The sequence below is a fragment of the Felis catus genome, chromosome F1 (assembly GCF_018350175.1).
Source record: "Felis catus isolate Fca126 chromosome F1, F.catus_Fca126_mat1.0, whole genome shotgun sequence".
NCBI lineage: Eukaryota > Metazoa > Chordata > Mammalia > Carnivora > Felidae > Felis > Felis catus.
In genome coordinates, this window is record NC_058384.1 from 38,789,383 (window position 1) to 38,804,259 (window position 14,877).

At 39.6% G+C, this 14,877-nt stretch overlaps 1 protein-coding gene across 4 annotated transcripts in view; it reads left to right on the top strand.

Annotated features, from left to right (window-relative positions):
* The window catches only part of NR5A2 (nuclear receptor subfamily 5 group A member 2), a 137,226-nt gene that overhangs the window by 16,347 nt on the left and 106,002 nt on the right, over positions 1-14,877 (top strand). For all 4 annotated transcript variants that reach the window (XM_023247519.2, XM_019821946.3, XM_006942842.5 and 1 more), the window contains 2 exons: positions 1,350-1,491; positions 3,756-4,402. In XM_023247519.2, the coding sequence (XP_023103287.1) occupies positions 1,350-1,491; positions 3,756-4,402 (789 nt within the window). The remainder of the gene's footprint in view (positions 1-1,349; positions 1,492-3,755; positions 4,403-14,877) is intronic.

A 14,877-nucleotide genomic window follows, 5' to 3' on the forward strand; every position in this document is an offset into this window, starting at 1 on the left:
AAACTTTGCCCGTCTCATGGCTTTAAAATATTTTATTGTAGTAAAGTGATGTATCTGTAGAAAGACTTCTATTTCTAACAGTCCTAAATATTGATTTTGCTTGACTTATATATATTTAAAGCATCGTTGTTCTTGAGAGGGAACATGACAAAGTATTTCCCAAATATATTTTAACTTCAGAGTATTCTGTGCTGCAAGTCTAAACATTTTTTATCCACAGATAAAAGTCTAAATTCTCAACTGCATGATTTCATCCTGATTTATTCCAAAAACAATTTTGAAGATTTTTTAAAAAATTTATATCATAAAGGATAAGAAAGCACATCTCAGTTTATAGTAGAATGGCATTCATAAATAAGTCATATGACCTATTTAAATGCAAGAAGTTTTAATATCTAAAATGTACTAAATTTTTCCTATTACTATCAACCATACATCAAGAATTTCTCCCAGACCTTTTTGATATAGTCCCAGTCCATTTGATACTATTTGCTATTTCTCAACATTTTTTAAAGTAGAAAGCTTAGTACAAATACTTAAACCACTGCCAGGAAAATCCCTTCATTCTCTATAACAAAGTAAGATTGTTCCACTTTATAGCTAGTAAGATAAACATAAAGAGTATACCATCCTGGTAAAGCTGTTATTATATTATAAAGCTACAAAATTTGTTTTGATGAATTCTTCTGGGTGAAATAGAAGAAAAACACACTGTGCTAAAATTCAGCTCTCTGCTATACATTTTTTCTTTTCCATCAGTTTCACTTTTTTTTTTTTTATTACAGAGTTCCCCAACTTGAATGTATTTCAATGGAATTATGAACATTTTCCCATTTTACCCTTTAAATCCTCTTGCTCTCGACAGTCTAGTGCTGACATTTGTAAAAAAAAAAAAAAAAAAATCTGGGGTGTTTTGCTGTTCAGTTTTTCCAATGGTATTTTATAATAATTTGCCACTAAAATCTATCAGGCTGCTTACAAACGGTGCAGAGCTCCATGAGTACCTTATCTGGAATATGAGGTTAATAAGAAAACAGATTTTTTTTTGAAATTACTGGTCAATATGGAATGTATTTTTCTCCGTCTGTTGAGATGAAATGGTGTATATCCACATCTCCCCAAGATTTGATGTTATTCTAGGAATATAACTTTAGTGCCAGAAAAATCTCCACTTTGGCCCAGCACTGTTTTGGAGGGTTGATCTTGTTAAAATGTAGAACAAACCACAGAACCACGGAAAGGCTCATTGGTTCAATGAAAAGATTTATTGGTGATTTCCTTAAAATGAAACAATGGACGAGACGGGTGTTAGATTTATACTGTGCCTCACTATTTTCTCTGTCTTATAGGGGTTTTTTAAGCGAACAGTCCAAAATAATAAAAGGTACACATGTATAGAAAACCAGAACTGCCAAATTGATAAAACACAGAGAAAGCGTTGTCCTTACTGTCGATTTCAAAAATGTCTAAGTGTTGGAATGAAGCTAGAAGGTAAGTTTCTTCTAAAGACTACTATTGCCTGTTAAAACTCTCCAAGGACATAAGATTTAAAATAACATTGTGCTTATAATATGGTAACATTATTCTCCTAGTCTTCTAACACCATGGACGATAATGTAAGATCTTTTTATGTTTCATCAGCAGAACAGTCCAAGTCTCATTTAAATACTGGTGAAATCTACCAGGAAAAAATTTCAGTCTTGGAGTCCCCCCTCCCCCTTTTCTTTTAATTTTTAGTTTGGGGAGCAGATGCACCTGACACTAAAGAGGCCAGGTGAGATGAAAACAGGACTGTGATTGAAATGACAACAAATTTTAAAATTTGCAAAAATTAAAAAAAATGTATTGTCAGTTTTCAAGTCAGGATAACTTAGTAAAAGCCTGATTTTAATCTTTTAAATTGTTTAATTGTCATAATTGTTACTATTAACTTCGTGACTCCTGAGCAAGAGTCAAAGCTAATTTAACTGTGAAATGGAGTTGCTCATAGGGAGTGCAAGTTTTGATGGTGTAGGAAAACACGTTCCCTTTTCTTTTTTCTTTTTTGTAAGATAACGATCAAGTCTGCAAAATGAAGGTGGAAAGTAGGAAACGTGAAAAATGATGAACTATTAAATCAGTAGCATTGGTTTGACAGGAACAAGAGAGTGGTTCCCCAAAAGCCATGTTAAACTATGTCGAAAGAGTAGAACCTGGTACTTACAATGTACAGATTGGCAGGGAGTAAAGTTAATGTGTGACCACTGTAAATAATTTGGTGCATGGACTCTCATGGTGTGTTGCTGTTTTTCAGCCTCCAGCCTACTGACTGTCCACAGATTAACTACAGTGCAAAGAAAGTAATAATAAGGCATGCCGGTCACTGTTCAGTGCCAGACACAAGAATGCATTTTATTTAATCAGTGAGGCACAGGCTACTTTTGTTTGGAGCTTTTCTGTTATGTGGCACTCACACTTGATAGAAATATTCAGAAGATTTTGAATAAATCTTCTGAATCGCTAACAGATTCCTTCCCAATAGAAGTAGCCACTTTGGTTATCATGAGAACTGTTAACTCTGTACTGTTTTTAAGAAGAAATTGGGAAAGAGATCGAGAAAGAAATGCTCATTCATTTCTTTATTACCAATCACGTTATTATTTTCCAGACAGCAAAATACTGTGGGAGGTGTTTACTCCAGTATGAGACTCAAAAGATAAAATGTCAAAAATCAAATGTTGTGATTTCATATGATATCATTTGATTTCTTCTTTTTTTAATGAAAGGAAAAAGTTGCATTTCTTTACCTTAAAAAGTGTGCTTTATTAACTGTAAGTCACTTGTGGGGCTGAGGTCTACTTCCTTAACAGTGATGTGAAATAGTTGAATATTCAATAAATTATCACCCAGATGAAAAACTCTCTGTTATCTTGTGCAATATTCTGGATACCTTGCATTCACAATAAATTTTTAATGCCATACTAATCCTAAGATAAAAAGCTCAAAAACTTAACCTCCAGCAATTTCAACATGTCAGAAGCTGTCAGAGGTCGCTGGTTTCTGTCTAATTGCCATTGGCCACTATGGGCTTGGAGAGAACTGCTAACTCACTTATTAGACGTGGTCCCAGACTCCACACAGCACTGTGATGGTGGACTGTCTTGACAGCTTCTGAAATGAATTTGCTTTAATTATGTCCAGTTCTGCCTAAATTAAAAACAATAACTGGTGGTTATCTGATGTGTGCTCATCAAGTCCAGGTGAAAATGATTTTCCAGGAAGAGCATGTACCCAATCTTTTGCAGCAAATTAGTCAAAATGGCTTTGAGGGAGGAAGATAGTGTAAAGGAAAACATTCACAATTTAATCCAGAAATGGGTTATTTGATTTTTTGGTTTTTCCTCTTAGCAGTTTGGGTTTCTGTAAAGAGAATTCTGACACAACAGGCATAATACTCTTTCTTAGCAATCTGAAGGATCCCCTGTGTGTAGCAAAAATTATGAAATCTTTTCAGTCCATCAAAGGGTTAATAGTAATAGGTTCCCATGTATCCAAAATATTTTTTTTTTTGATGACAAACACTTAGAGGAGAGAATTCATAAATAAGGAAGACATGGTTTTGGGGGGGAACCTTTGAGAGGTATGGTGTGAAACAACCACACACATAACACTTCTGGACAGTTTTCAACATTTCTAGATATCTGGAGATCCAGAGAATGATAATAATTTCCATCTTATTTATACCCTTACTCCTTTTTTTTTTTATTTCCCTACAGCGGTAAGGGCTGACCGAATGCGCGGGGGAAGGAATAAATTTGGGCCAATGTACAAGAGAGACAGGGCCCTAAAGCAACAGAAAAAAGCCCTCATCCGAGCCAATGGACTTAAGCTAGAAGCCATGTCTCAGGTGATCCAAGCAATGCCCTCTGAGCTCACCATCTCTTCTGCAATTCAGAACATCCATTCTGCCTCCAAAGGCCTACCTCTGAACCACGCTGCCTTGCCTCCCACAGACTATGACAGAAGTCCCTTTGTAACCTCCCCCATTAGCATGACAATGCCACCTCATGGCAGCCTGCAAGGTTACCAAACATACAGTCACTTTCCTAGCCGGGCCATCAAGTCTGAGTATCCAGACCCCTACACCAGCTCACCGGAGTCGATCATGGGCTATTCCTATATGGATAGTTACCAGACAAGCTCCCCGGCAAGCATCCCACATCTGATACTGGAACTTCTGAAGTGTGAGCCAGATGAGCCTCAAGTCCAGGCCAAAATCATGGCCTATTTGCAGCAAGAGCAAGCTAATCGAAGCAAGCATGAAAAGCTGAGCACGTTTGGGCTTATGTGCAAAATGGCTGATCAAACCCTCTTCTCCATTGTTGAGTGGGCCAGGAGTAGTATCTTCTTCAGAGAACTTAAGGTATGTCATCAGCTATTACAGCTTACAGCCCTTTCAAGAGAGACCTAACTCTGTTCCTAATTAATGTGTTCGTGGTGCTGAACATACTTTTTCCTTACTTTTCTTCTTTGTATCATTTACAGAGTAGAAGAATCTTATGACCTTGATTTCAGGACTATCACAGCTTAAGTTTATGGGGCTTTTATTCTATGTAGCTCTTAGTCTAGGGGGATGGCATTTCATGTAAACTATAGGAATTTTTTTTTTTTCTTGAATAGTAGAATGTCTTTATTCCCTCTAACTCAGATGGTTTATGGCTATAAAATTGAAGTCAACGTGAACCAGTACCTAGTGAACTTCTTAAAAATTATCAAGTAAAAAAGCTGTAGTATATTGGCGCCAATTTAAAAGAAAAAAATACCAAAATTTAGTTGTGTTTAGACCCTAAAGAGTGAAAATGATACCACCAGTTAGTAGTGTAAAATGGGTTTTTACTACCTGTTTACCTTGACATTAGGTGGGTAAAGCCTTTGTTTTCTGAGCAGATTCCAATAGGATGTTTACTGTCATTGGATGGGGATTGGGCAAATGGTGAGTGCTAGTCTACTTGGCTCAGGTTTTAGTTCTCATAATCTATGCCTCTCTTTGATTTTAATGGATTGCTACATTGTAAACACGGTACTTGTTTGTATAAGGATCTCTGTTTAACTACATAATTATTTTATTTCCTGAAACTTAAGACTGAATTAATATGGGAAAGTGCTATAGAAGTTTGGAATCTAAGAGTACCTCCCATAGCACACATGGTCGTCAGTGGTTTCATTCTCTGTTCTAAGAACAGAAGTGAATCCTGGATTTGATTTCTCAGTGTATCTGTTACAAAACCTATTTCTTCCTTTTACTGTCACGGGAGTAGATGAGGCTGCTACACATCTGTGGCTTCTGATCACCTAGGACTTTTGGAGGAGATTTAAAACTCTTGAGGAGGACAGTACAAAGCAGACCTTTAATGTAAAGGGTGGCCATTAAAAACTGTCTGTGTAGACGGACTAGGGAATATGGAAGCTGAGTGCAAATGGAAGATGGTGCTTTTCATAGCAGATGTCCTTAAGCGCTGTGATTTGTACAGGGAAACAAAAGTTATCTGAACAGATCCAAACAAGTTGGTAGAATGCTACCACAATGCTGTTGAGACTGTCCACCTGTCCAGCTCTTTACTCTCTTGTCCTTTATCTTTCCATTTAAAGATGACTTGAACGTGGAGATAGATACTAGACTGCAGAGACGACAAGCAGAAAGTATTGAGTTAGCTCGTCAGGCCAGATGTTTTCCGAGTATGTAACCACCTTGTGATAATCAAAGTGTTTTTCATTAAAAACAAAAACAAACAAAGGAAACTTCCTGGTGTTTTTACATTCACAGCTTTGTCCTTCAGTCGGCAGGTAAGGTATTTGAAATGAAAATGAAAATGACAATTTTAGGTGAGTGTAAAAGCGAGGAAAGCAAAACTGACCTTGCAGGCAGGTGGACTAGCTTTGGGTCATGGCTTTCTTTGCTACTCAGTAACTGTGTCTTGATAGGCAGGATGTCAATCTCCGAGCCTTAGTTTTCTCATCTGTAAAATTGTACATCTGCTGTTTATGGTGCAGGGGGTATACAGGGAATGAGAGTATTTTCATTGAAGAGGTTTGCAAGGAATAAGTGAGACTATGTGGGCAAAATACTTAGTACTGGGAGCCTGGCATATATTTTATACTCAATAAATTATTAGTGTAATTTAAAAATTGTTATTATTGCGGTTTTGTGATGAGTGTGTGTCAGTTTTACATAACACCATCTCATATTCAGCATAAAAACATGCATTTGTGCTTTCTTCCTAATTTGACATTGGGAAACAATGTTACCACATGTGTTAGAAAGTAGTGTCATTACATAATACACAGTCATAACTACTACTAATTAAAGATGTAAAATTTGCCAGGCAGTAAGGTGGGTGTAAGATGAATACAAAGTTGAGTAACACAAAATAGGTCCTCTCAAAGATTTTATGATAAGCAGTTTCAAATATCTATTTGAAGTTGTAGTTCCCAAATCCCCGGGGAAAGAAATCATGCATATCATTTACGTGTCAAAAAGGAGACATTGGAAAGGAGTAACGCCAGCCACAGTTAGGACCTGAAGGGTGCTATGAAAGCACTCTGCCTCTCCACATTTCTCTTTTCCTTGCCCTGCAGCTAAATTCTACAAGATTCTTTTATAGGGTGTGAGGTCTCATATTTGGCTAAAATATAAATACCTTTGGGAATGGAGTTATAGTAAAGCATCATCAGTCATTTATACTGTTTAATGCGTTTATCAGTCTTTCATGAGAAGATGCTTTGAAAAAAGGAAAGGGAAAGAAAGTACAAACATTGGTGGGGGCGCCCCAGGAAAAGAGGTAGGAAGCACCCCCATGAGAGGAAGACATATTTGACCCACTTTCCAGTTTGCCTTGGGCTGATGTGGAAAAGTGATTCAATAGAAGTATTTTTCAGAGACAAAAAAGTAGAATTCAGAATAACTTAGGGGCAATTTAAATATAGAGTTGGAAGGTAACTATTCACATTTGGAAGAATTTGTATTCTTTTCATTTATAAATTTACCTTGTCACAAATAAGTAAGTTGTTGGGAGCCCACATTGAAACATGTGTATTGTGGTGTATGTCTTCACTTTGAGAGAGAGAGAGAGTGAGCACAAGTGGGGTAGGGGTAGAGGAGGAGAGACAGAATCCCAAGCAGACTTTGTACCATCAGCACAGAGCCCGATGCGGGGCCTGAACCCTCAAACTGTGAGATCCTGACCTGAGCTAAGATCAGGAGTTGGACACTTAACCGACTGAGCCACCCTGGTGCCCCTAGAAATACAAGTTTTTGAACTGTGACCTGTAGTAAGAATGTATTTTACACTGGAACTTGGTGTACCAAAACAGATCTCTCTCTCCCTCTCTCTCTTTCTCTCTCATACACACACACACACACACACACACACACACACACACAAAACAAACTAAAGTTTTCACTAGACATTACACGAACTTCTCCATGCCATGCGCTCTGATGTTTTCTATTCTATTCTGCTTTAGTCTAATTTGCTTCATGTTTTCAAAAATTTCCGGTCATCACCCACTGAATTGATTGCATGACCCACTAATGAGGCATGATCTGCAGTTCAAGAAATGTTGCTCTGGGGAAGGTTTTGTGGACCATCCACTGGGCATTGCCTACCTGGCATTGCTAAGAACAAGTCCAGAAAAAAGCCTCTTTCCCCTGGCATGGCCTCCAAGACATTTCTGAAACTTATAATTTCCTCTCAAAGATTTTATGATAAGACAGTTTCAAAAATATCTATTAAAAAAGAAAGGCCACTGAAGTTATAGTTTGCAAAACCCTATCTTCCTGCAAAAGTTGTGATTTTTAAATATCATTTGGGAAGATGAATGCTCCCCTTTAAACCTTTGTCTTTTTTTTTTTTTCTTGTTAACACAGCAAATTACCCATCAAGTGATATACTAATAGGGCAGATTGCTTGTATCTCTACAATCCCAAGATGAAAAGTCACTTATTTGTTCCCAGAAAGTAATAGCATGATAAGGCAATTTTGCAAATGACCCCTGGCTCAGTCTCCCAGGACAAGTTACACTCTCCACCATGTATAAAAGGAAGGAATACAGATTTCATTTGTTTACTATTTAAGAGAACAGAGGGGCCAGAGGAGATTTGGTGGGTTGTTCTGCTTTTCTACATGTCTACAGGGTGCAAAAAAGATATTCTAGGTCCTATTCAAAATATCGTCGTGAGAAAGAGGAAATTACAACTCCCAGCATCACAGTTAATGAAACAGGACACAAACAGCAAAAGAAAGAAAGAAAGAAAAAAGGACAGTATACTCACAGAAAGTGTGCAGTTTCACAGCTGGAAGATGATTAGGGAAGAGGAGATAGAGGAAACGTAAGTGAGCTGTTTGTTTTCTCTACACCTGTAAGGGACAATTCTAATTCTAATCCAAGATACTGGTGTGAGAAAGACAAAATCATTATTACAAAACTAGTAGCTTTCAGGGCGCCTGGGTGGCTCAGTCGGTTGGACGTCTGACTTCAGCTCAGGTCATGATCTCACGGTTTGTGAGTTTGAGCCCCGCGTCGGGCTCTGTGCTGACAGCTCAGAGTCTGGAGCCTGCCTTCGGATTCTGCGTCTCCCTCTCTCTCTGCCCCAACCCACTCTCATTCTGTCTCTGTCTCTCTCAAAAATAAGTCAACATTAAAAAACAAAAGTAAAAAGCAAACAAACAAAACTAGCAGCTTTCAAAACAGCACATGTGCATCAAAAGAGTTGCCATGCCTAGAAACCAGATTTTCCAGAGTTTGAAGACATGGTGATCATTTGACCCACCTCCTGCTTTTACATATGAAGAAACTGAGGCAGGAGTGGAATTGTGACTTGCTCAGGATGATACAGTCAGAACTGGGACTGGCAGATTCAGAAAAGCAGTACTTTGTACAGTCCCCCTCTCCACCCCCAACACACACACACACACACACACACACACACACACACACACACACAAATAGACGGTGTAACCTTTGACCCTGAAAACACAGGCCTTTGCCAGTGAAGCTAAAGCAAATCTCTAGGTTATCAGAAGTCCATCACTACCGTACAATTACTAAATCACTAATAATCAGTGAGACAGATTTTCTCTGAGCCCAGACAACCAACCCCCTGGGAGTGAATGAGTCACTTTAGAAAGCTACAATAATTCTTTCAGGCCACGGGGGTATCGTTCAGTAGAGTAGATCTACCAGCTAGCACTTCTGAGCCTTGAAAGCGTGTCCGGAGCATCCTTTAATACCTTACCCTCTACACATAGTATACCGTCTGGGAGAATCTGGGTCAGCAACCACATATGGGTTAACTGCTCAGCAGTTAAATGGTTAACTACCGTCATATCTTGTGTTCTACTCAATGCCAGGCATATTCAGCATGGGTTACTTTTTATGCATGTTTGTGAAAATATGCAGAAAGAGAATACGTGGTTGTAATCAAGTGATAGATGAGCCAGTAATTATAAAAGTGTAAGCAGTGTTTTCTGAGGTAATATCTTAAATCCTGTGCACTTTCTAATTTTTAAACCGAATCTATCTTACAATGGCCGATAATCTTGACTTTTTTCCTTGTGTTTTTCAAAATTAAGAGCAAATTCGAGATCTCCTCACGCTGCTGAAAGATCTGTCTTTGTGAGTCAAGAAGACTGTATGTTTTCTTTGTTATTTTTCTCTCATCTGGGTCTTAAACATCTCACGAACACAAGAGCAGTGAGAAAATAATTCCCACTTTGTTGAACAACTAATGAATCTGGAGGATCTATTTGATCTTCTAATGAGACCAGATGTCTTAAGAGGATTCTGGGAATGGATATATAAGAACTTCCCCTCGATGAATGATTCTGATACAAGTAGGAATAAAAAAAAAAATTCTAAATTAATCCTGACTGAAACACATAACTGGCGTTTCTGTGGAAAATAGGTCTCAGAGACTCAGGGAGTTTGTGCCAAAGGAATTCAGCCACGCCGAAGCCAGTTTCTAAGCGCAGTTTTGTCCAAAGGCTAGAGTAGGATTAAACCTTCTCTTTTCTCTGGTCTATGACAGAAGCTTTCTGAGCAAAGTTTTACTTTTCTTTTGAACATTCTAGGTCCTTTTTCCCAAGCCTTCGTTCACCTTTCCTAACCAATACAGGTTTATACTCTGAGATTTCATTGGATCTGCCCCAATTTTAATCTATATTCTTTAGTAAGCTTACTCAGCCCTTTTCTATATGCATGTAGGGTAGTGGTGGGGAGCATAGAGAAAGCCCCTGCATAGGGTCTTTCCACATTCACCTACTGTCCAATCCCAGCATCCCTTCCCACCTCCTCACTTGCTCTTGTGGCTTCCCAGAGTTACAGTTAGTCACTTCACACACACTGTCTTTTCATTCCTCTGGATGCCAAGTGGTTACTCCTGGGAGGAGATGATATGCAGGAAGCAAACTTCAAAGTGATTCCCACTCAAGAGGAGAGAGATTTTTCTAACTGAAGGAGAATGAAAACATTTATCACCATCTTACTTACTCTTCAAAAGATGTCGGAATGAAAGAAATCTGTCCTACGTAGGTAGAAATGGGAAAACTAACTTTTCTTCCACCAGAGGTGGGCATGGAAGTTTTCTTCTGAACTTGTGAATTTGGAGAGAATATTGGAATTGGCAGGTTTGACTCGATGGTCTGTCAGGTCTCTTCAGGTGTCAGACATCTGCTTCCATGATTTCTTCCAGGTAGACTTAGAAGGGAAGCCTCTGGTTTGGCTGATGGTATTAAGATTTGTATTATTCTAAGCTTACTTGCTTATGCCCGTGCAACTGTATACATGTCTATTATCAGTTAAGGAATCCAGTATTTTAATCTTTCTTCTTCACTACCCACTGGGTGAAATCACTCTTCTCAGTCAATACCTGTTATTCCTATGGCTAGTTCTTTGGTGGGCAGCTGACAATGCCCACTTGACTGTGAAAACACGTAGTCTTTACCTTCTTTGTTCTTGACAAGGATGTCAAGAAAGTACACCAGGCACCCTGAAACTGCTATGTGCTAGTTCTTTTTATTAAGGTATAATTTATATTCCCTAAACTCGCTCTTTAGTGGACAGTCAAATATAAATCACTTCCCCAAATTCTCCTGTGCTCTTTCTCATAGTCAAGGCCTCTCTCTACCCAGCTCCTGTCAACCCTTGTTTTTGTCCTCATAGTTTGCAGTTACTTTTTTTTTTTTTTAAGTAAGCTCTACACCCAACATGGGGCTCAAACTCACAACCTTGAGATCAAGAGTTGCATGTTCTATTGACCGAGCCAGCCAGGCACCTCAGTTTGTAGTTACTTCTTAACGTTTATTTATTAATTTATTTGAGAAACAGGGAGAGAGAGAGAGAGAGAGAGAGAGAGAGGGAGAGAATGAACCAGGGAGGGGCGGGGTGGGGGGTGGGGGACAGAGGATCTGAATCGGGCTTTCTGCTGACAGCAGACAGCCCGATGTCAGGCTCGAACTCACAAACCACAAGATCATGACCTGAGCCAAAGTCAGATGCTTAACTGACTGAGCCACCGAGGCACCCTGCACTTACTTACTTTTTAGAAGTATTAACTTTGCTTTATTCTGTGAGTATGCATTTAGAAATACAGACTCAGTTTAGACTCTAACTTCCTGAAGCTTGGTTTCAGTGTGGTGGTTTCCATGCAAACATATCCTCCATGGGAAGCCAGGATATTTGGTAGGAGTGTTAGTAGTGATGATCATAGCTTCATACTGGGTTTGCTTGTTCACACACCGATAAGCTTCCTGTTCCTATTAATCTTTTTGTTATCTACTAGAATCATGGGGAGAGCATGAGAATAGCCAGCCACACCCAAGAAATCCATCCATGTTTAACTGGCTTGGCCATTGTCAGGTGTCTAAAAATGAACAATGAGAATAGGAAGAAAATCAACATTTTCCTTGCTGTGCTCAAGGTCAGATGGTGAAGGGGAAGAGAAGTCCCTTTTATTGGGTGCTCGTTATTTGCTTGCTATAGTACTGGGTGCTTTCAGGCCATTTTCTGGTTTGATCCCTTAGAAAGCCCTCTGAAGTGAGCATAGTATAAGGTCTCCCTTTGGTGAGAGAGTCTGAGTAAAGACTTGGACCATTGCCATCACATAACATGTTCTTTCCAGAGGATATATCTATCCATCCACCCCTTCTTATGCTAGGGATCATAATAGCCCATAGAGACACTGAGTTACTTGATTACTAAAAATTTGCTACCTTCTTTTTTAACCAACCAGTCCTTTCAGTCTACTAATCTGTTAGTACCAGCAAAATTAACCAAGATACTTGAATCAGTTTGGTTTCCAGGGGGCAGGAATGAGAAAGATGGGGAAAAAAAAACAAAGACATGGAAAAAACCTTGAGAGGTAGTTTACATGTAAGGCGTGGGATAACTTTAACAGGTGAGAGTTTAGAGAAGACTCAAGGTCACAGACAAACACTTCCAGTTTTCCTTGACTACAGAGTTTGGACAATGGTTGATAATAATAGCTGCCATTTGTTGAGCTTTACTATGAGTCAGACAATTGTTACACTTTACATGTGTAAAGAGTGATAACACTTTACATGTGTTATCTCATTTAACACTAATTGATCCCTGTGCAGTAGGCTTTATTATTCCCTGTGTGTAGATGATACTAAGACCTAGAGACATCTACTGACTTGCCCCGAGTCACATAATTAATAGTAGTGGTAATGCTGTCATTAAAACAAAAAATGTAAACTGTAAAGTACTTTATAATCGTAGCCATTATCACTGTGCCCATATCTGTATACATTACAGTAGGTCTTAAAGGACCTCTGTTACCCTCAACCTGCTTTATCTTAAATTGGCCCAAGGATGTGCAAATTCTGTCTTTTTTTTAATTAGATGAGGGCATTGTAGGAATGGAAAGTACTGAACAGTTCAGTAAGTTAGCATCAGAAGGGGGTCATGGTTGCCGTTGGTTGAAGAGTCCCACTCCAGAGCCTCTAAACCTTCATGTGTGAAACCTGACTGTAACCGGAGGCGGCGTAGAATGAAGCAGTGGCAAGCTACAGCCCACTCATGCTCCCAGTTTAGGAACACCTGGTAGCCCCCCCCCCCCCCCCCCCCCAGTGCCTCCATTGTCCCAGCTCCTGCTGCATAATTACTAGAAGCTGTTTGGCTAGTTTGTCTGCTTAGAAGCAGTTGCCTACCTGTTTTCAGAGAATAATTATGGTCCCTGCTTACTGCATTACTTGAACTTACCCATCAGGGCACACAAACTGCTCACAGATCTTATGGAAAGTCTGTCTAGGTTAGCTCCTTCGTGTTGGGGAGGTGGAACTCCTTCAGTCCCTATGCCCCTGGGTCCCCCTCTGAACGCCATATCCTCTGTCCTACAAAAGTCAGGTAACAGGTAAAAAACTCTGAGAACATGACTCATGTGTGACACCCCTTAACACACTTTGAAGAGATTTGCCCTCTGAACTTCTGAGGTAAAATAGGTCTTTTTATTTTCCAAGGTAAGTGAAGAATGACTTTGTTCTGACTTATACTTCTACAGCTTGGGAAGTAGATCATACAAATCTTTGAGGGCTCAACATCCATTTGCAGAATGGCTGCATAGACATTGGGCTTTTAAGCTATTCTTCACTTTAAAGACATTAATCTCTAACCCAAGAACACCACCCACACTCAAGAACAACGACCCACACTGCATCACCGATTCCAGCAGCTGAGTCTTTCTTACATGACTGATACTTAAAACCTACTTCCGGCTGCACTTCTGTGTTCTCCGTGCACCAGGCCAAGCTCAGCCAGCCAGCGGCCTGGGGCCCGGCCACCATCTCTGGAGACACTCTTATCTTCTGTGTCAATTTCTTCATTCTCCACGGCCTTCCACGTCCACCTTTCCTTTTCTTTTCTTTCTGTCCAGACTGCCTTTCTTTTTTTTTTTTTTTTTTTTTCACTCCACTTTTCTGCCTTCCCTTTTTAAGCCTCCGGCTTCTCAAAGGCATTTGACTACATTACTGTAGTCCCCCTCCCCCCATCCACCCTGCCCCTCCTCTGCAGAGGATAAGACCTCCAGTGGATGCCTGTAATTGCACATAGTACTGAACCCCAAATATACTATTTTTTCCTACATATACATACCTATGCTAAAGTTTAATTTGTAGATTAGGCACAGTAAGAGATTAACAACAACTAATCATAACAGAAGAATTATAACAATATACTGTCATAAAACTTATGTGCACGTGTTCCCTCTCTCATTATCTCTTACTGTACTATACTCCCCATTCCTGTGAGGATGTGCATGATAAAATGCCTATGTGATCACATGAAGTGAGGAGAATGATGGAGGCACTGTGCCATGGCTGACACTGGGGAAAGTGAAACCATCGTGAAGGGGGGACTACTGTACTTTGTAGAGCATAGTGGTTCAGGGACCACATAGTTGCCCCCTTGGCTGTATGTGCATTTTCCCCTCAAGTGAAATGTGGAGCAGTGAGGGGACCAGAGCTCTGTAGGTGCAAGGAGGGATAGAGAAAGCAAGAAAAATAGTTGGGTAGCTAGGCCCTAGGAATGGAGTGTATTCTATGATAGTAGATAGAACTTCTATCTAGTTCTTCCATGGTGCAAGGTGACTTCCGCACTGTGGCATTTTCTATTGCGGGTAGCAGGTCAGCTTTAAAGGTCAAAAGGGAATATTATGGCTACAGGTTCAGCAAAGGGAGTATGTATGAGTCTTCTGTATCTCTCATAGTCTTCCAGCTTTCAGACAGTGAAGAGAGTTTCTGTGCATGGCAAGGCACTTCTGTTTCAGGTGTTTTAGCCACATCTCCACATAGTCCCACAGATGGTTACCAACGTTTCCCTCAC